The sequence below is a fragment of the Apodemus sylvaticus genome, chromosome X, assembly GCF_947179515.1.
Source record: "Apodemus sylvaticus chromosome X, mApoSyl1.1, whole genome shotgun sequence".
NCBI lineage: Eukaryota > Metazoa > Chordata > Mammalia > Rodentia > Muridae > Apodemus > Apodemus sylvaticus.
In genome coordinates, this window is record NC_067495.1 from 54,173,429 (window position 1) to 54,192,991 (window position 19,563).

The window sequence follows — 19,563 nt, forward strand, 5'->3', positions numbered from 1 at the left end:
GGTTGTAGATTCCCTGCGGGTCCAATACTGGGAACTGTTTGAGAAGAAACTGGCTTCCCTTCAGGCTCTCTTCCAACACTTTTGCTAATGGGGGCCAGGTCCCAGGATTCAAACTGTTAGGCTTTTCGACTTGGTTCAAGATGAAGCTCAATCCCTTCTGTCCTAGGAAACTGAGAATCACACTTCTGCAGTGCAGGGGGTTTCACACCCCAGGTGCTGCCAGGGGGTGACGGCCTAACCGAGATAAATTTGGGGAAGTAAGGAAAGAGTGAGGAATGTCAGAAGAGAAAAGAGGCTCTCCCAGTCTTGTCCCCAGTCTCCGCTCTGGGCGGTTTAGGCTTTCTTTCGCCAGTCTCTTTCACTTCTCTGGATTCTCCAGGGAAGACTCTGCCTTTAGCAGAGCTCTGTATTTAAGGACCTTTTCCCCCGTTCCGGAGTTAAAAACGGAGACAGAGAATGTTGGGAGCTGATATTAACAAGAAAGCAACAGATAGGTTCTGGATGAAGACAAATAACTCTAGGTTCTGAACCACAGGAGAAAAGCAAAGGCTCAGACAGCAGATGGTTCCCCCTGACACATCGGAGGTCCATTGGTCCTAGAGAGCATGGAGACTGGACAGTGATCAGCTCAAGACGCTGTCCTAGGAGGACAAAGTCGGCATTGAAAAGCGCTAGGTCGATCTCAACGTGAGTCTTACAGCTTCGCCTCCAGGGACTTAGGTCCTCTGGATGGTGGAAGGGGCACCCGAAGTCCAAGTGGCATCCACAAACCTAGCATCCAAACGAGCTACAACTAAGAGTAACCCTAAGGACAAGAAGGCGCGACAAGAAACCGATAGCAAAGTTTGAAAGTTGCTAGTTTAAAAGGAGAGAAAGAAAAAGAAAGAAAAGGAAATTTGGCTCTGGTGCCTGCCAGCTGCTAGTCCCCCTGCCCCCACACTCGCTGGCCCCTCCGGAATCCAGTTCGCGCTTTGTGCTTTGCCGGCAGGCCTACGCAGCCCGGCCTCTGGCGACAGCCAATCAGAGAGCGCCTCTCAGCACGTGGAGCAGAGAGACACCAGAGCTCCGCGCCCGCCGCTCACTACACTTGTTACCGCTTGTCCTGAGCGCGGAGAGGACGAGCTCCGGCTGAGGTCAGGGTGGGAGCCCGCATCCGAGGGGGACAGAAAGGAACAAAGCTCGCAGTAATACCTGTTATAATCAGCCATCCAACCCATCCCCAGCACACACTCTTGCATCCTACCGGCCAGGAGAGGCAAGCAGAGGTCTGCTCTCTGAGCCCTAGGAAAAAAAAGCTCCAGCCATGAGTAATCAGTACCAGGAAGAGGGCTGTTCTGAGAGGCCCGAGTGCAAGAGTAAATCTCCAACTTTACTCTCCTCCTACTGCATCGACAGCATCCTGGGCCGGAGAAGCCCGTGCAAAATGAGGCTTCTGGGAGCCGCGCAGAGCTTGCCTGCCCCGCTGGCCAGCCGCGCTGACCAGGAAAAAGCCATGCAAGGTAAGGTCGTGCTGGACAGGCACCTGCAAAAGGGCATCGGGCATTAGTTTGAATGTTTGAAACTGGGGACCAGGGGCATGGGATTTGTCAAGTTGGAGACTCAGGAAAGAGACGGGAGAACTCTAGGGCCTGGGGCCTTAGAGAGAGGGATGTCTCTACCTCTCCTTCCAGAAAAAGCAGGAGCCCACGCTTCACTTGGGGATGGGACTCTTAGATGCTTAGATGCGATTAAAAGTCCCTTTTGGTGGCCTTGGGTGTACCCCCGAGTAGCGCTGAAGCAGCAGATACTCTTAAATCCTTTAAAAGCAGCAGCTTCGCAGAGACAGGAACCCCAAAAGCTAAGGAGTGGTGGTGGTGTTTTCAGGCAAGGTGAACTTTGCCCTTTCTCCTTTGGAAGATTTCTTTATACGCGGTCGCGGTGCTTTGCGTTCCCTTTTAGTTTTTAATTGTACATTACTGGTGACCTTTTAAATGCAAGTGTTGCAGAAACCATTACCCTAGGGTTCTCCAAACAGCTACTTACTGTATTTGAAATGCATGAAATGTATAGCTTCCCGGCGCTACTTTTCTCTATTGTGTTAATTTTTTAAGAGTTGAGATATCTAAAGTGTTTTATTTTCTGAAATTAAAAAAAGTCCAAAACAAGTGTCATTTGGTCCTCTGAACTAATGCTCAAGTTTCCCCTTGAGCTGGATGCAGAAGTGTTGCAGGCAAAGAAGTGTTGGTGTCTTTTAAACCCTGAGATCAGTGATCAGCAAGCAGCAACGCCTTTTGGAAGATTGGAGCAAAAGGCTGAGAATGAGACTTTCTAAAATAAAACTGACTTTTTTCCTTTCCTTTTTTTAGTCTGCAAGGGCACCTGTGCCAGGCGCTTCCTCCAAGGGAAGGAGCGGCCTGTGCCTGTTGAACCTCGCCCCTGTCCCGGCTCTAGACATTTCTTTCTAAATTGTCTCCAGAATTTTTCTCTTTGCCATTTTGGGCTAGGGAACCCTGCCTCCTGCTGCTGCGGGCTGTTGGGACGTGGCGGGTGCTCAGGGCCCTAAGACCCAGGCCGCTTCGCCCCGCAGGGGTCGCCCGCGGGGCAGCGACCCTCTTGCTACCCTGGGGCCCATATGACAGAACAGCTGGCAGAGGTCTAGCACGAAGTTTTCAAAGAAGTGGTGATTTCCTAAAAAGTTGTCCGATTTTTTAAAAATTTGCCCCACCCTAAAATGGAGAGGAGGATGAAAGAGAAAGGAGTGAAATACAATAGAGGGGAAGGGGAATCAGGAAGAAATAACCAGAAAGGCAAGTAAAGGCGAAATGGACAAGGAAAGGAGTGGAGAGAAAGTAGAAAGAGGAGAAAAGAAAAATAGGGGGGGGATTAGTATGAGAAAGAAAACAGGAAATAAAGAGCAGAATGAGAAAGACATGAGGGGACGAAGGTAAAAAGCGGGACCGGGCTCATGAAGGGAGAAAAAGAAAAAAGGAATCCGGAAAAGTATGCAAGGAAGGGGAGTTGAAGCCGTGGAGAGGGGGCCGGGAGGCGGCCAAGCAGCCGGCTCCCAACAGCTGCGAGGCAGGGGAACAAACAGTCGGGCTAGCGCGCTGAGCACTTTTCCTCGCCCGCAGGCTCCCCCAAGAGCAGCAGCGCCCCGTTCGAGGCCGAGCTGCACCTGCCACCCAAGCTGCGGCGCCTGTACGGCCCGGGCGGGGGCCGCCTTCTCCAGGGCGCGGCGGCGGCGGCGGCAGCGGCGGCAGCGGCGGCGGCCGCGGCAGCCACGGCCACCAGCACCGCAGGTCCCCGTGGAGAGGTTCCGCCGCCGCCACCGCCAGCTGCACGGCCAGGGGAGCGTCCGGACAGCGCAGGGGCCGTGGCCGCCGCCGCCGCCGCCGCCGCTGCCTGGGACACGCTCAAGATCAGCCAGGCACCGCAGGTGAGCATCAGCCGCAGCAAGTCGTACCGCGAGAACGGGGCGCCCTTCGTGCCACCGCCGCCCGCCCTGGACGAGCTGGGTGGCCCGGGGGGTGTCGCACACCCCGAGGAGCGCCTCAGCGCGGCCAGCGGACCCGGCAGTGCCCCGGCGGCAGGTGGTGGCACGGGCGCCGAGGACGACGACGAGGAGCTCTTGGAGGATGAGGAAGATGAAGAGGAGGAAGAGGAGCTGCTGGAGGACGACGACGAGGAGCTGCTGGAGGACGACGCCCGTGCGCTGCTCAAGGAGCCCCGGCGCTGCTCTGTGGCCACCACCGGCACGGTGGCCGCCGCCGCCGCTGCTGCTGCCGCCGCCGCCGCCGCCGCCGCCGTGGCCACCGAGGGCGGGGAGCTGTCGCCCAAGGAAGAGCTGTTGCTGCACCCGGAGGACGCCGAGGGCAAGGATGGAGAGGACAGCGTGTGCCTGTCCGCCGGCAGCGACTCGGAGGAGGGGCTGCTGAAGCGCAAACAGAGGCGCTACCGCACCACGTTCACCAGTTACCAGCTGGAGGAACTGGAGCGGGCTTTCCAGAAGACGCACTACCCTGATGTCTTCACCAGGTATGTTGCTGGGGCTGAAAGGGCCCAGGAGGGTGCAATAGAGGGGTGTCCCCCAGAGTCCGGGAACCTCTCTTTGCTCCTGGGAACGACCCAGGAGACGCCAGGCCAAATGTGATCCTTTGACTCTCCAGTACTGCCCCCACTACACACACAGACACAAAGTATACTTGGGCTTTAAGTTTCTGTTGGTGTGCTTTCTCTTTGTCTGCTCCAAAACTTTAATGTTTCCAAATGACAAGTTTTAGAGCCAAACGGCCTCTCCAAAGAACACCAAAGCAGCCACATAGTTCGCTCACAAGCGGACTGCTCCCGGTGCTGAGGCTCGGGCCAGATCCTGGCCCAGCACAGGAAACACTGCCCGAGAGCAGGTGCTATTTTTGACCCGTGTCGTTTGTGCACTATCCACCACCACCCCGCCCGGTGGCCCAAGAGTCTAGTGGACATCACTTAACACTCTTCTAAGGAAAACTGGAGTCCTTGCCTTCAGAGAAGACCTTTAAAAAGATCCGAGTTTTTGTCACTTGGGGACTCCTGAACTAAGAAGTCAGAACTAAGCAGTGTTTGGTGTCTGTCTGTACACCAGAAAGGCATGAGCCAGAATCTTCCTCTGCCTCTCTGTGCCCACACCTCATGGCCCCTACACCTAGCTTGGTTTTACTGTAAACGGGTTGATGGGCTGGACCATGATTTCTGGGAAGCTGGCAGACAAGACAGTAAATCAAGCAGCTGCGGTGGGGGATCGTGGCAAGATTTTGTCTCTTGGACTAATGTGCACTGCATTTCTCTATCTGAGAAACTTGGACCAGTGGGATAGTGGAGCCTCGGAGCCCCTGCTTAATTCAGCCGACCTAGGGGTACAAGCAGGCTTGGAGCCTCTCCCACCCATAGGCCAAGATTTTGGCTAGGACTAGGAGCCAGGGTCAGGGGCAAATGTAAGAAGAAAAAGAGAGACCAGCCTCTCAGTGAGGGCAGGGAATGAGACCTGCGAGCGAGCGAGCGAGCGAGCGCCTGGCTCGCGCTCCTCAAGCCCTGCCAGCTCCTTCGCAGGAGACGTGTGCAGTTTTTCAATGTGCGCCTTTTCGAGGGGGGAAAGCAGCTTGTGCTTTTGAACCCGAGAAATCTCCGCTGCTTAGGACTCAAGGCCTGAGCCGACTCCAAAACATAGTTGGTCTAGCAGTTGCCAAACGCTTGTAGCCAGAAGCAACCAAAAAGTAAATCTAATGCAGGCGAGGGCACTGAAACTCCGTCCTCCTCCGGGACACTCAATCTTTGAAGCGGGGAAATAAAAGTCAAAGTCAGCGTGTGCTCTCAAGTAGCTAACGGGACCATCAGTTTCGGCTTTTCATCTCACTTTATGTCTGCGTTTATCAGACATGTGTACTTAAAAAGAAGGAAAGGAGACAGTGTCGCTTAGCATCCAAGTCCTCCCTTTTTAGCATGTGGGGGAGACCAAAGTACAAAACCTGGGCAACTCCTCTTCGCTGCCCCGCCCCCATTTCTTTCCAGCTCAGCAGGCCTAGCTCTGGGGTTATAGGCGAGCCAGACTAGAGTTTTAGATTTGCTGGGGCTCTCTGCAAAGGGGAGGGGTGGGAAGAGTATTCAAAGGCAGATGCTTAGTAAACTGATTCTTCTCTTGATACTGAAGAAGTTTGAGGTGCTGGCCGGTCCTGCGGGCAGCACAGACCCAGGCCCCATGCTTAAGCAGCCGTGCTCTTTCCTATTGGGGAGCAGAGAGCCAATTATTCTCGGCGCGCTCATATTTTCGGTAAACAGGTCGTAAGCCGTTTTACAGCATCTTAATGGTTTCCTATTTGACTTAATTGTCGCAGTAATAACTGCAATAACGGGGTAGGGTTTCAGCTAAATTGACTTCCCCTGAGATGGGCAGGGTTTGTAGTGGGCACTGGAGTCAGGAGGTGCGCAGAATTTTGTTTAATCGAAAAATTACCCCACTGAACTCTTAACAAGCTTAACATATCTCCAGAGGGTAATGGGGAGTGTGACCTAGGGGGGAGGGGGAGGGGAAGAGGGGGAAGGGGAGATGGAGGAAAGGCAAAGGGCTACGAAGAGGGGTAGAAAGGGAAAGAGGGATTTTTTTTTTAAGAAAACAAAACAAAGCCAAGAGAATAGAAAACAAAAATTGTAGTATATTGCTAAGCTCTTCTTCCATTTAGTATTTGGATAAAACAGGGTAATGAACACTGTGCCTGTGTGTGTGTGTGTATTTCCCACCCTACTCACCCTTAAGAGAGATTAAGACAAAACTCATTTGTCTAAGTTTGAAGACCTATGGACTCAAGAATTCACACACCCCCCATCACATTATATGATAGAATAAGATGTACGTTATTTTGTATCTGTCACCATGCTTTTTTTTCTTTCTGTTTTCAAATAGTAGGCATGCTAGAGGCAAAGATCAGTCATACTCACGTACTGGGGGTGTGGACTGCAAGAAGCTGTCGTGAAGGGAAGGGGACTGAGAGAGGGCTGTTGGGGCCTAACTGACCTGTCTGAATGTTGCTTTCTTATAGGGAGGAGCTGGCCATGAGGCTGGACCTGACTGAGGCCCGAGTCCAGGTGAGCCCCAAGAAGGGGGAAAAGGAGGGCTAAGGTGGGGGAAGTGGGGCTGGAGGGTTGCCCTTCCAATAAAAAGAAGAGAATCCAAATCTGAAAAGTAGACCCAAGCACTCACACACGGAAAGCTATTTCAAAAGCAAGCTGCAAACTAGGAAGTGGGAGGGAAAGATTTCTGGCTCTGGGAGCTTAAAGTAGTTGGGGATCAAACGGGGCTTTTCTAGTCCCGAGAGTCCAACTCAGCAGCCCCTACCCCAACCTGGTGCCCAAGGCCCCTATAGAAAACAATCCACCAGCCGACTTCTCCTGATTGAAATAATAGGATGGAGGATGGATTTGGTTGTTAGACAAATCCGCTCAGCTCCAAGCAGGTATTTGGCTGCGATTAAGTCTCCAATCGGGCTTCATAAAAGCCCACTTAGTGCTAGAACAAACAGGGCCATTTGAAGGCAAAATGCTGTTTGATTTCCCCTCCGCCCTGCACAAGGAGCTGGCTAATGCTATTTGATTTCCCATTTTTTATAGCAATGAGCCCACATTGATCTAATAGGGAGTGAGTGCAATGCTATTAAAGGTGTTTGCAGCCCCATACCAGAGTGCATTTCCGAACCCAGGCCTCATAACCAAAGAGACGATCAACACTGGGCAGGCCCAATGGCCAACAGAAAACAGATGTCCTCGGGTTAGGAGCTGAGTGAATCACTTTACAGTCAAAATCAAGCGCTGATAAAGCACAATAAATTCCATATGGCTCATTTACTACACAACAGCTTCTTGCATTAGAGGGCTAATGATGAGGCTTGTTCCCTCCTTTCTGTTGACACATTTCTCCATTGTCAAACAGAGATGTGACAGCAACTCCACATTTTCAGCTCAGGGGAACAAGTCGTGGGAAAGTTAAATAACTTTTTAAAAGAAGGAGAGCGCCCCCTCCCCTTTCCTCTCCCCACTATTCACTGGAGAAGATGTAATTAAGTGAATATGAATTATCAGAGTCCTTTCGTTTACCTTTGGGGGCCTCAGAGGTATTAATTCAATAATGAGAAATTGCAGGGGACATCTTGATAATTGCAGTTGAGCCAGAGAGCCCAAGAGACAGAGGATCTCTCTTTAGAAAGGATTCCATGTTATTTAAGGCCCTTCTGCCTCCGCTGCCTCCATTTCCCTTCCTTTATTCCTTTCCCTGTGATGGAGAAATGGTGGAGATTCTTGTCTAGACAGATTGGATGTGAGAAAGCTACCCGCCCAGGCTAATCTAACTACAGTCTAACTTTTTGAAGCCTTGGGTCTCCAAGGAAGAGCGTTTCTATAAAGCACACATGGCTTATTTGAAGGCTGATGAATGTATGGGTCCCTTTCGAGAACCTTAAGTAAATCAACCACTTTGGATTCTTGATTTTTTTTTCTTGCCCAGGATGACTGTATAGAAGTCCAACCAAGTTTACCTTCCAGTGCAACTCACTCCCAGACAGCGTGGAAATTTGAAAGATGTTTTTAAATTAAAAAAAAAAAAAAAGATGTTCCTCTGCAACAACTCACATCATATTTTAATATAATTCTGTATAACCCTAGTGTGTTCATTCTTAATTTTTAGACTCATATGCAGTCACAAACTCAGCCCTAAAATTATTGATGCCTTCTGAGGAGAAGGAACCTAGCTTCTGAGCTGTGGGAGTGATGAGCAGGTCACATAAAAATGATTTCATGCACTTGGGGGATATTTTTAGATCACGGTGGCTGCCATGTTCCAGGTAAAGGTCTCTATTCAAAGTGCTTCTTATTAACAATTAGGAAAATACCTCCGGCTGGAAACCTCCTCCAAGCCGGAACTACCTTATTTTAAGAACCAAGTGAAAGCACACACCCGGGGGGGGGGGGCGGGAAGGCCCTGTTTGCTCGGAAGTGGGGCAAACCCTGCCCTCTGATTTCCTCTGCTCAGGTGATCCTGCCTTATTCCTCCCAGGAGTCAGTGATGTGTCATCCAAAGTCCCTACAGAAAGCCTGCTTTGCACCCCCTTTTGTCATTTCATGGAGAACTAGCCCTCTAAAATGTACACCTATTTTTCACTTTCTAGAAGCAGGTCTCTCCTTAATCTCAATCCTATCCAAACCACAGACCCCCAGTACAATGCACTTATGTGTCCAGTATCCAGTAACTATTTTATTTATTTTTTTACAAAGAATAAATAAACAACCTTCTACTTTGCTTTTTAAGAGAGAATAGACATTGCCCAGGCTCTTGGGTAAGCCTAAACTATGTGAACATCTCATATCGAGTATGCAGGGTCTGATGCCTGCCCGTTCTCAGCAGTCACCATTGTGTATTTTCATTTGTTGCCTTACACTCATTCTCACTAGAGTCTTATGAGAACAGTTTTTATTGGCTCCATTTTACAGATTAGAAAACTGAGGTCCAGAGAGGCTTAAGTGACCTAAAAGTGAAGTTTTGCAGTAAAGAAGGGTCAGCCCTGACCTGGCAACTGTGGGGACCTCATGTTTTAGCTTACCTGAGTCTTGGAAGCCTGGGCTAGATAGACACCACGTTTAAGAGTTTGCTTGTTCAGTGGTTCCTGCTGAATTAAAATCTGGGCATCTTTTCACACAGAGGCTACAGAAGGCCAGGGTGGGTTCAGGAACAGTGAAAGGAGGGAGAGAAGGCTCTAAGCTAGAGCCCAAGCCAACCTGGCCTCTCTCCCCCCCACACACACCCCCACCCTCGTTTTGCAGGTGTGGTTCCAGAACCGTCGGGCCAAGTGGCGCAAGCGGGAGAAGGCTGGCGCGCAGACCCACCCCCCGGGGCTGCCCTTTCCCGGGCCGCTCTCGGCTACCCACCCGCTCAGCCCCTACCTGGACGCCAGCCCCTTTCCCCCGCATCACCCTGCGCTTGATTCGGCTTGGACCGCCGCGGCGGCTGCGGCTGCAGCTGCCTTCCCGAGCTTACCTCCGCCCCCGGGCTCTGCTAGCCTGCCGCCCAGCGGGGCGCCGCTGGGCCTGAGCACTTTTCTGGGAGCAGCCGTGTTCCGGCACCCGGCCTTCATCAGCCCAGCATTTGGCAGGTAACTGCAGCCTTAAGAGGCTCTGTTTGTCGTCTGTCAATCTGTCTGTCTCCTACACAAGCAGATACTAAGGTCAGAGAGGAGGCAGGAGGGAGCTATACACATCTCAACCTCAGTGACTTTAAATCTAACAAAATAGTCTCTTTTACTTAAAAGAAAAAGTAGGTCTTGAGGACAAAGAGTAGGAGTAAGCAGGGAAGGGCAGTTGACAGTAACAACCCTAACAACCACAAGTGTTCATGAAAGTGTACAAACAGTACAGCTCGGAGGTATCCCTCCGCCAGTGCGGTTTGAATGAACAGGTATGGGCCACAGAGCTCCGAGGGCTTTAAAGGTGTTGCAAAAGTCCTTCTGCAGGCCACAGATCTTGGCAGGAGAGGAACACACTTGGGGTCCCCTACAGGAGCCCAGGAACCAGAAGTCCCTTCAAGTGCACAGAACTTCTTCCCCAGACTCTATGTTCCTTATCACTATGACCCGATGCCAACAGTACCTCCATATGTGTAAACCCCGACCCCGACAGTGTCACAAGACAACGAAATAAAGGAGCCATCTCATTGTATATAACTCCCTTTCTTGAAGCGAACATTGAATGACGAAATACAAAATTTGTATAATCACACAGACAAAGAAACAAAGGAGGGAAAGTGCAGCGAACGTAACTCTGAATGTAGCTTCACTGATCTCTCTTTGGGAGAACAAAGAAATAATAGATCCATCCAACTGCGCAACTACTTAACAGTTGAAAGTAGGGCTTGAGGGAAAAATTAATGTACCAAACTATGAAAATACCTAGCAAGTGCCTTTAAGCGCAGTTAAGTGGGGTGCCTCAGTTTACCTAATGGAACCAGGGCATGTTCTGCTCCCTCCAGGTCAGCCATTATCACTTCTTTCTGGAAACACAATAAAGTCCTGTGTCTCCTTCCTACTTCCCTCCTCTGACAACAAATGTCTGTTAGTAAAACCAGGCGAACCCCCGCTGAAACACTGGAGATTCCTCGAGGTTGGGAGGAGGCGGGGATTGGCAGGGTGAGTGAAGAGAAGGCAGGAGAGGAGGAGCAGGGGCTCCAGGAGCCCAGGTGGGCTCACTTCTAGAGGAAATTCTGAATTGCGCTCCCGGGGTGGGGGCGCTGGAGCAAGAGCCCTTAAGAAGGTGGTTGGGAAAACACACCAGGCCACAAAGGTGGAGACGAGGGCTTGGAGCGCTCAGCCTTAGCTGCGGGTCAAGGGTGTTGTGGGGAAGAGAAGAGAGTAATCCCTGCGCGAAGAGAAATCCTGGTGCCACACGGAGGCGGTGGCGCGGACACTGGCGCCGGTCCCAGGATATGGCATTGACTTGAGTGGTGCATGGGGCTCACGACCCTGGGAACTATCTGGGGAAGGCATCTGAGAGGCTCAAAGAAGGAGGACAAAAGGGGGTCTCGGTGTGGGGCTGCGGGGCTGCGGGAAGGTGCGAGCCGCCTGTGGAGCGGAAATCAACAGGCGGCCGCCCGAAAACCCTTTCCCGCGGGCTCTGGCAATTTAGCCTCGTGAAGGAGGCTGATCGGCCAGCGCTGGCGGACGGGAAGGCCAGCCCTCAAGGGCAGCTTCTCCTGAGCTCACACTCAGCAAGGAGCCCAGAGAGAGTGCTAAGTCTGCAGCGTGGGTCTTGAGCACTTTCTAGTCTACTTTCTGGACCCTTCCACCATTAGCTTTCCCCCTTCTCTTTTGTCCCCCGCCCCCCTCTTTCCATCCCGTGTGTCTGTCAGGCGCCTGTCCACTTGCTCATCTTCCAACAGCATCACTCCAGGAGCAGACCCCAGAACACAAGCTTTCTTAGCCCAAACCCCAGAATCCACGCCCTTGGGCCTTGTGATTTGGGCTGCGGGGCCCTCCTCTGGCTCTCGATTCGTCCCCTTCGGACGTGTCGTCCCTTGAGCTTTCTTTTCCTGGTGGGTTCTGTGCGCCCACAAAGCCACCAGCCCACTTCACTTTCCACCCGAGCCCCAGCAGGGGCCGGGACTGTCCCAGCTGCTCCTCGCCCTCCGCCCGCCCTCGCCGCCTGGGTGACAGGTGTCCCGGGAGCCGCGCTCCGCTCCCGAGGCCGTGACCGCGCTGTTTGTTCTGCCCACAGGCTCTTTTCCACCATGGCCCCCCTGACCAGCGCGTCGACCGCGGCTGCGCTCCTGAGACAGCCCACACCCGCGGTGGAGGGCGCAGTGGCCTCGGGCGCGCTGGCGGACCCGGCCACCGCCGCCGCAGACAGACGCGCATCGAGCATAGCCGCGCTGCGGCTCAAGGCTAAGGAGCACGCTGCGCAGCTCACGCAGCTCAACATCCTGCCGGGCACCAGCACGGGGAAGGAGGTGTGCTAAAGGCTGCCCTCCGCCCTTGCGCCCGCCTCTAGGGCGCGCCCGGAAAGGTCACCTCACTCAGCACCACTCAAGACCAAATGGAAACAGAGGACCAGCTCACTCCCAAGACGGCACAGACAGAGCGCAGCAGCCATCGCAGCAGTCTGGACGAGGACAAGGCAGCCCTTGGCGCTAAACGACGTGGCACCTCTACCACTGGCTGTCCACCTGCCCTTGTCCCTGTCCCTGACCCTACCCCTGCCAACGTCACTCCAACTCAAACGTCCACTCTCCCGTTTTTACCTTAATGAAAATTACTGGGAGGGTTTCTCCCCAATATGCCTAGTATTGAAGTTTAAAAATTAAAAGCCCAACCCTCTCTTCCTCCTGATAGCCCACTTAGCTTTTCTTTTGAATAGTATTTTGGCGCTCTATGTTGATTTAAGCGCGGCCTGGCTTGACAGACGCCAGGGCCAGCGAAGCGAATGCGAATCTGTAAGATAGCTAACAGTGCACTTAAAGGAAAGGGGTGTCTCATTCTTGTTCTCGTTATCATTCACCAACCAAGGTTTTTATATCAAACCAAAGGGAAATACTCCGCTAGAATACGGACTGTTGAATTCACCAAACTGTGATTATTGATTCTGTACATACCATTGTTATTAAAAAAAAAAGAAAAGAACAGAGCTTTGTATATTTGAAATGTTATAACGCAATTGCACTCAGCGTGGTATGGTAAAAGTTTGTTCTCCTGTAGATTCTTACTGTGTTGTAGATACGGTAGGGTTCCTAGACAAATATTTATGTACTCAAGCCCTTTATTTAACTTATTAACTGTAGAGGCTTCGGAAACCTTCAAGATAAAGGCAATGGTACAGTACTTTTGTGTAATGTGTAATTGTTCACTTTTCCTTGCTATCTAGTGGAGAAGTGTCACACTCAAAATAAAAAAAAAATATATGTTTAACAAAAGGAAGTGTGGATGCTCTGTGGAGACCCTGAGGGGTAGTACAAGCCCCCGCCCCACCCCCACCCCCACGAGACCGAAGGCGAGCTCTGCTGCTCTAGCACCTCCTGAGTTTAGATACACGTGCATCTTCCAAGCAGAGGCCCCTGGTTTGAATGTGACCCCAAAGGACACCACAGTGGTGCTTTCCAAGAGCATCTCAGTTGGAGCTGAGGATCCTGGGGCAGGAAGATTGTAGAGCGGGTTCCATGGTAGGTGGGTGTATAGTAGGTGTTGCTGAAAACCTTGAAAAGAGAAATTTGAAGCAAGCGGAGTCCTGGTTGGAAGGCAGAGGAAGCTGTTCGTGGAAAGTGCCACGTAGCAAGGAAGTGCGCAGTCCAAGAGGACAGGTAGTGGCTGAGGCGCTGGCTTCTGAGGGGGCGGGCTCGGTGGAACCCTAGTAGGGGGGGTAGGGGGGGAGGAGGGAGAGGGAGTACAGGAGAGAGAGAGAGAGAGAGAGAGAGAGAGAGAGAGAGAGAGAGAGAGAGAGGAGAGAAGAGAGAATGAGAACACGCAGGAAGAGTGATGGAAAGGCAGCTACAGGGTATTCGAGTGGCAGATCTTAACTCGACAAATGTCATTACATCACTTATGTAGACATTGGGAAATGTATACATTAAAAAAAATCCAAACAGTTCAGGTTTAGCGAGGAGACCCAAACAGATTTGGCATCTTTCACCTCCTGGGATCACCCCTCCCACGGCAGGAATCGTGGCTCTCCCCCCCCCTTTTCCGGGACCCTGCCCGCGCCCCTTCGGGTGACCGCTCAGTAGAAGCTCGCCCGCGGGGGCTGGGTCTCGCCAATGCTCCCAGGGTGATGGGAAAGGGAAGAGAAGCTTAATTAGTTTCAATTTGCAGCAATTAGCGCGCCGGACCTTTGGGGAGAGGGGCAGGCGGGAAGGGGGGCTGTGCTGCGTGACTACCACGGCTTGTGGAGTAGAGAACCGCCGCCCCGCCAAGACGCAAGCAACCGCCGGGGGCGCGGGCGCGTCTCCGGGGCCGGGTCGGTCGCGCGCGCCCTGTTAGCAGGAGGTGGGCAGCTTAGCAGCCTTAGTGAAGGTGCGGGCTCAGGCAGAGGTCAAAGGCCCCGCGCCACTCTAGGGTAGTCCTGGAGGGGGTCTGCTGAGTCCTCAGCACGTCTAAGAGACCCTGTGGTCCTGAGCTTCTGCCTGTCTAAAATCCCGAAAGCGTGCCCAATGGGGGGGAGGGGGCGTCAGCCCCAGCTGCTTTTTGAATTTTGTCTGTTCGGTGGGACTTCACCACCTGAGCCAGGTCTGGGCTTGCCAAAGCGGCTCTCCCAGGCAGAGTCCTGGTCTGGGGCATGGGAAGTGGCCACCAGCTACCATTCCCACCGCACACTCCTTTTCCCCGGTTTACTAAGGCCCAGTTGGAACTTTCTGTGGCATTTCTCTAGACCTACAGTCACAACCCTCAGACTTGCACAGGCTTTCAAAGTGAAAGCAGTTCCCCTGGAGTGGAAGGGTTGTTGTGGTTTGAAGAGCGCAAGAGAAGCCTGCGGGGAGGATTTATTTATTTATTTGTGGTCAATATCACTTTTCTGTCGATTTTTGGCTTTTTGTTTAGTAAGAAGGCTTCATTTCCCCCCTCAGGCTGCCAGTTGGATGGTATACGAGAAACAGTACCATTCTTCCTGTTAATGAACTCTTTTTTAAGTAATTTTTTCTCATTTGACCCTTCCATGGAGCAGAAGCAAATTGCGTGAAATTACCTCCAAGGATTACATTTATTACTGGCCAATGAGAACCCCTCGCCTTGTTTTACAAACTCTTAATCCTATGTCATTCTGATGCTGCAAACAAGTCCGGGCCTGGGCCTCCTATTCTTTCAACTTTCCCCAGCTGGAGGGACCTCATTCTGCACTTAATATTCCCCATAAATATCACACGCTAAAGACCCCCTGACTTCCAGCAAGTCCACATTAAACATGTGACGTGTCACGCATGACAAACTCTGAGTATCTTTTCAAAGCGGCATTAAAAGCAAAGAAACCAATTTTCTTCTCCTTCCAAACCTCCCCAAGTGCTGAATGATGTGGATTGGAAAGAGCCACTGGAGCGTACTTAGGGGGATTTTATGAGATTTTCCAGAATGATTTAATCTTATTGTGAGCATTATTAATGAATGGCAACCCAATTTGGCCCCAATATCTGGGAACTCAGTCACAATACTGGGAGCGGCTAACAAGCCCCCCACCCCACCCCCTCAACCTGAAACAAACCTCTTCCACCACTGAGGAGGACATGTGGGGGCCCCGGGAGTTCAGGAGAGTCAGATTCATGGCAGGACAGTCTCCGATCACATTTGAAATTGAACAGTCGGACACCTGTTTTCTCAAATCCACTGTGGGGGAGAGGGGTGATTGGAGCCCTGTATGCGCCTCTGGGGGGAAGTTGGAGGGGAAGGGTAAGCTGATTTGTTACATTTTTTCAGACAGGTTAGCCAGATCAGGAGGAGCAAGAAAGGAGTACTTGGCACACTATTAGAAATGAAGAGCTTACCCACGGCCTGGACTGCAGGCAGTAGTGAGGGCGCAGACACACATGTTAACTATGACAATGGTGGCACGAGAATGAATTTGGGAAAGTGGTTGTGGGAAAGAATCTCAAAATTAGGGTAAAGTTTCTGGAATTGGCCCCCACCAGCCCCCCCCCCATCACCCCTCCTCAGTTGGGACAAGTATTTGTTGTTAGTTTTTGATTTTTAGCACCAACACTCAAAAACACCAGAAGGTCTACCTAACATGGTTTGCAGTGCAAATACTTCTAGAATGGAAAAAAGGCTGATACATTAGAAAGGAGGAAATCATACATGACTTAACCCAACTTGCTTTTAGAAGAGAAAAATGTGTATATGCACATGTGTGGGTATGTGTGTATATATACAAAAGTGAGTGTAACTCAATGAAGGAGGTCTTAAACGGAGACTAAAGTGGTATTTTGGAACAGATTTCCCTAGAGCAACTGCATATTTAAATGACAGTGGTAGCTTGGCTGGGGAGGGGGCGGGGAGAAGAAAAGCCCCACTACCTGAAGAGGAAAGAACATTTTTTTTTTCCAAAAGAAAAAGTCATGTTGTCCCTGGACGTTATTAACAGTCCAGTTTGAAGTATACATTTTTTTCCTTTAAAGAAAGGGGGCGATTACCAGTTATACATTAAGAAATGTCATTCAGTCATTTTTATTCATTCTCCGGAAATCTTCGTAAAAGCCTGAATCATACTTGTACAAGCAGCAATTTTGTTAATCCAGGGGGTTATTACTCTGGGTCCTTATTAGGTTCTACACCACTGCCAAGCAATCCTATAACCCTCTCAAAAGAAGTTTACCTCCCTGTTATAAAACCAGTAGTGGTATTTATACTGTGCAATAATTAGTGTATTACTTGAATCCACTAACACGTTCATTTTATCTCTGCACAAAACCTCTAGTCTGCTTATAGAAAGCTAGTGCCTCCTTTGGTGCTGTTAAAGTGGTGAAAGAGTGAATTGAAGGCTGGTTGCACTTTCTCCTTTTGCCTCGCCTTAATTCCCATCTCTTTTTGCTCTCATCCAATTAGCACAGTGTATTAAGCGGTTTATCATCTCATAGTCAGCTATTGAGAGAAACAAGGCGAGCACTTTGCAATAGAACCTGCGCTCCTTTGACACCCTCAGGTACTTACATATTCCACTGCGCTATGAATAATAGAGGAAGAATGGAGCGCTAATTCCCTCATCAAAGAATGCCTTGTCTGCTGCTTTGCTCAACAACACCATTCTGATCAAAAGAAAAGCAATAAAGCTTAGCATAACAAAACGAAACCTACTTATTAGCTTAGTGGTTAAATTAATGCAGAGCCGCTGCTATTCAAAACCAAGGTTTGAAAACAGCCTCCAACAACCTGATAATGCTGCCTTCGGGATGAAGGAATTTTAATCTGAAATTTGAGGCTGGCTCAGATGAGTTAATCTATTAAACTGCTATAAGGAAGCTCTGCCACAAACTGTTCAATTAAGAAATATTTAGGTGAGGAGAAAGAGGAGAGAGGACAGAGGTAGGAGGAGAGGGAGAGGGGAGGGGGAGAGGAAGACAGAAAGAGGTAGATGGACTTAAGTTTTGACCAGGAACATTGAGCAGCATTGAAGTGAGGGGTCCAGGTTCTTGAAAAGAGGCCTGGGCTTGATGCTTTTCATAAAACCCTGACACAGATGGCAATCTGTTTTTAGAGTTTCCTTGTCTTTGCATCCTCTGTAAAACTTATATTAAATGGTATGTTGGAAAGTAACTTAGGGTGCTCATTGGTTGCAAGAGCTGGAGAAGTGGGGTAATGCTAAAGGCAATTGACTCACCCTTTTCTCATTCTGAACCCCAATCTATAAACCTTCATCAGCCTCCCCCCCACACACACCCTGGGCAACTATCATAGAACTGACTTTATCCATCTTTTATTTGACAAATTAGAATATTTTTGAGCATTCTCTGTGGATCTTCAATTTCTGGCCTTCCCTAAAACCTTTGTATTAAGGACAGTTGAGAGCTGGCAAGCCGGATTCAAGGGAAGTTTCTGTAAGGATCTCCAGCAGCAGCAGCAGCAGCAGCAGCAGCAGCAGGTCTACTTTAGCAGTTTCTAAAGTGTACGAGGCCCTGAGCAGAGGAAGACCCTTTGTGGTACCATTTCCCAAATAATTCCAGTAGGTTTAGTTCAGAGGTTTAGTAACCTTAAAAGCAAATAAAAAACAAGCAAACAAACCAATTGCCAGCTAGCTGTGGTGGTTCACACCTTTAATCCCAGCCCTTGGGAGGTAGACCCAGGTAAATCTCTTGAGTTTGAGGCCAGTCTGGTCTACAGGGTGAGTTCTAGAACTGTGTACAGAAAAAGTATGTCTCAAAAAAAAAACTCCCCAAAAACAAATAAAAATAAAACCTGTCATGGTTCAAAGAATGGCAAGCATTTATTAAATACTTGGATTCCTAGCTTCCCTGGAACACTAGATCACAAGGTCCACATTGGGCCTTGGCCCTCTCAGCATCACTACTGCCCCCTGGAGACTGGTCAGTGATGTTTCCTAAGTGCATACAGTTTACTCCATTGTTTCAGCATTTGAGCTACAGGCTTGTGTCAGGGAGCCCTTGAAGACAGGGATGGGTGGCATTTCTGAAGCAGCTCTACACAGTGTGCCATTAATCAAGGCATGTCAAGGACTAGAGCTCCGCGCCCCCCCCCCCAAGAAAAGCGAGTGGGCAATATGCTGACCTTTTAACACTTATCCACTGGAATTCCGCAAGTAGCAGGTCCAACTTTGCATACATTTCCCAAATCCTTCAGGAATCCACAGTTAAAGCCCACACTAGGTAAGAGATCCTAGTAAGAAGATGCTAACTGCTGCTGTTGGCTATTTTCTCTGCAAGTTTACTGCAAAAAATGTTTTTATTTCTTTTATTTACATTTAGTTTGTTTTTAGAGAAAGAGTCCCTAGGTGTTGTGAAACATTCTATGTAGACTAAGCTGGCCTTAAATTTATGGCAACCAGATGGCCACATCTAGAGTGCTGGGTTTATATGTATGCACCACCACTACTTGCCAAAAATGTCTGATTATCTATAGAATTTATATAGAAATAGTCATTGTCCTTAGAATAATAGTCATGAGAGAAAGGTAAGAAATAAATAAGTTGAGTCTTTCACATATTTTTTGGAGACCAAGTTAAGGATAATTTTATTTATATTGAATATAATCAGTCCAGAAATGAAGGGAAATCTACCTTCTCTTCAGAAAGCCCGGTGAGAGCATACACTGCAGAGATGAAACACCCTACAACATGACTATAACAGCAACCCCCAGAAGCTGGTGAGGAGTGATGAAGGCACACCAATCCCTTTGTTTCCTAAAGTCACTTGCTTGCTCTAACTTGTGACTGGCTACAGTGCCATTAGCACCAATTAGCTGTCAGGGTCCCAAACCCAGTGTTTCTACTTCAAATCTGAGTGTAAGAGAAAGAGAAGAGGAGCAGCTTAAGAGCCTTAAGAGGAGGGAGAGAGAAGAAATGGCAAAAGAAGACTTCATCACTTTTAACAAGTATCTCTTCACATTCTCGGCTTACCAAGTATTTCTCTCCTAGGGTGCCACTATATGGGGTGCCTCTACTCTCTGGAGCCAGGGGCTTGTCTATTTTAGTGCCCCTCCACCCTCTCTGCCTTCTCTCCATCTTTCTGGATCAAAAACTAACATCCCTAGTCCTTCTCATGCTTAATATATCATAGGACTCAAAGTTCATAGTATTTCTTGGTACTTTGAATATCCAAGCATCTTTTTTTTTTAAATTAACATTATTTATTTTATTTTATTTTTTTTATTCGATATATTTTTTATTTACATTTCAAATGATTTCCCCACTCCCAAAGAGTCCCGTAAGCCCCCTTCTCTATATCCAAGCATCTTGCTCAACATCTTCAAACTGGGTTCTGATTCTGATGGTTATGAAAGAATTCGGGCTGAGGTCTGGTCTTCAATCATGCTTTTATTCCTTTCTGTCAACTTACTGTACTCGATTTAACAAAACAAAACAAAACACAACAACTGG

The 19,563-nt window shown here is 49.7% G+C and overlaps 1 protein-coding gene across 1 annotated transcript; it reads left to right on the plus strand.

Moving 5' to 3' along the window:
- The first annotated feature begins 1,303 nt into the window (after positions 1-1,303).
- On the plus strand, positions 1,304-12,240 carry Arx (aristaless related homeobox). Its single transcript, XM_052171610.1, has 5 exons — positions 1,304-1,499; positions 3,111-4,014; positions 6,546-6,591; positions 9,316-9,644; positions 11,758-12,240. Exons 1-5 carry the CDS (start codon positions 1,304-1,306, stop codon positions 11,996-11,998), a joined length of 1,716 nt encoding a protein of 571 aa, XP_052027570.1. The 3' UTR covers positions 11,999-12,240.
- The last annotated feature ends 7,323 nt before the right edge of the window (positions 12,241-19,563 follow it).

Excerpts from the sequence above, each read along its gene's own strand:
- Arx (XM_052171610.1), top strand. The coding sequence starts at position 1,304 with ATGAGTAATCAGTACCAGGAAGAGGGCTGTTCTGAGAGGCCCGAGTGC. Across the intron at positions 1,500-3,110 it reads CCAGGAAAAAGCCATGCAAG|GCTCCCCCAAGAGCAGCAGC; the intron begins GTAAGGTCGTGC and ends CCTCGCCCGCAG. Across the intron at positions 9,645-11,757 it reads ATCAGCCCAGCATTTGGCAG|GCTCTTTTCCACCATGGCCC; the intron begins GTAACTGCAGCC and ends TTCTGCCCACAG.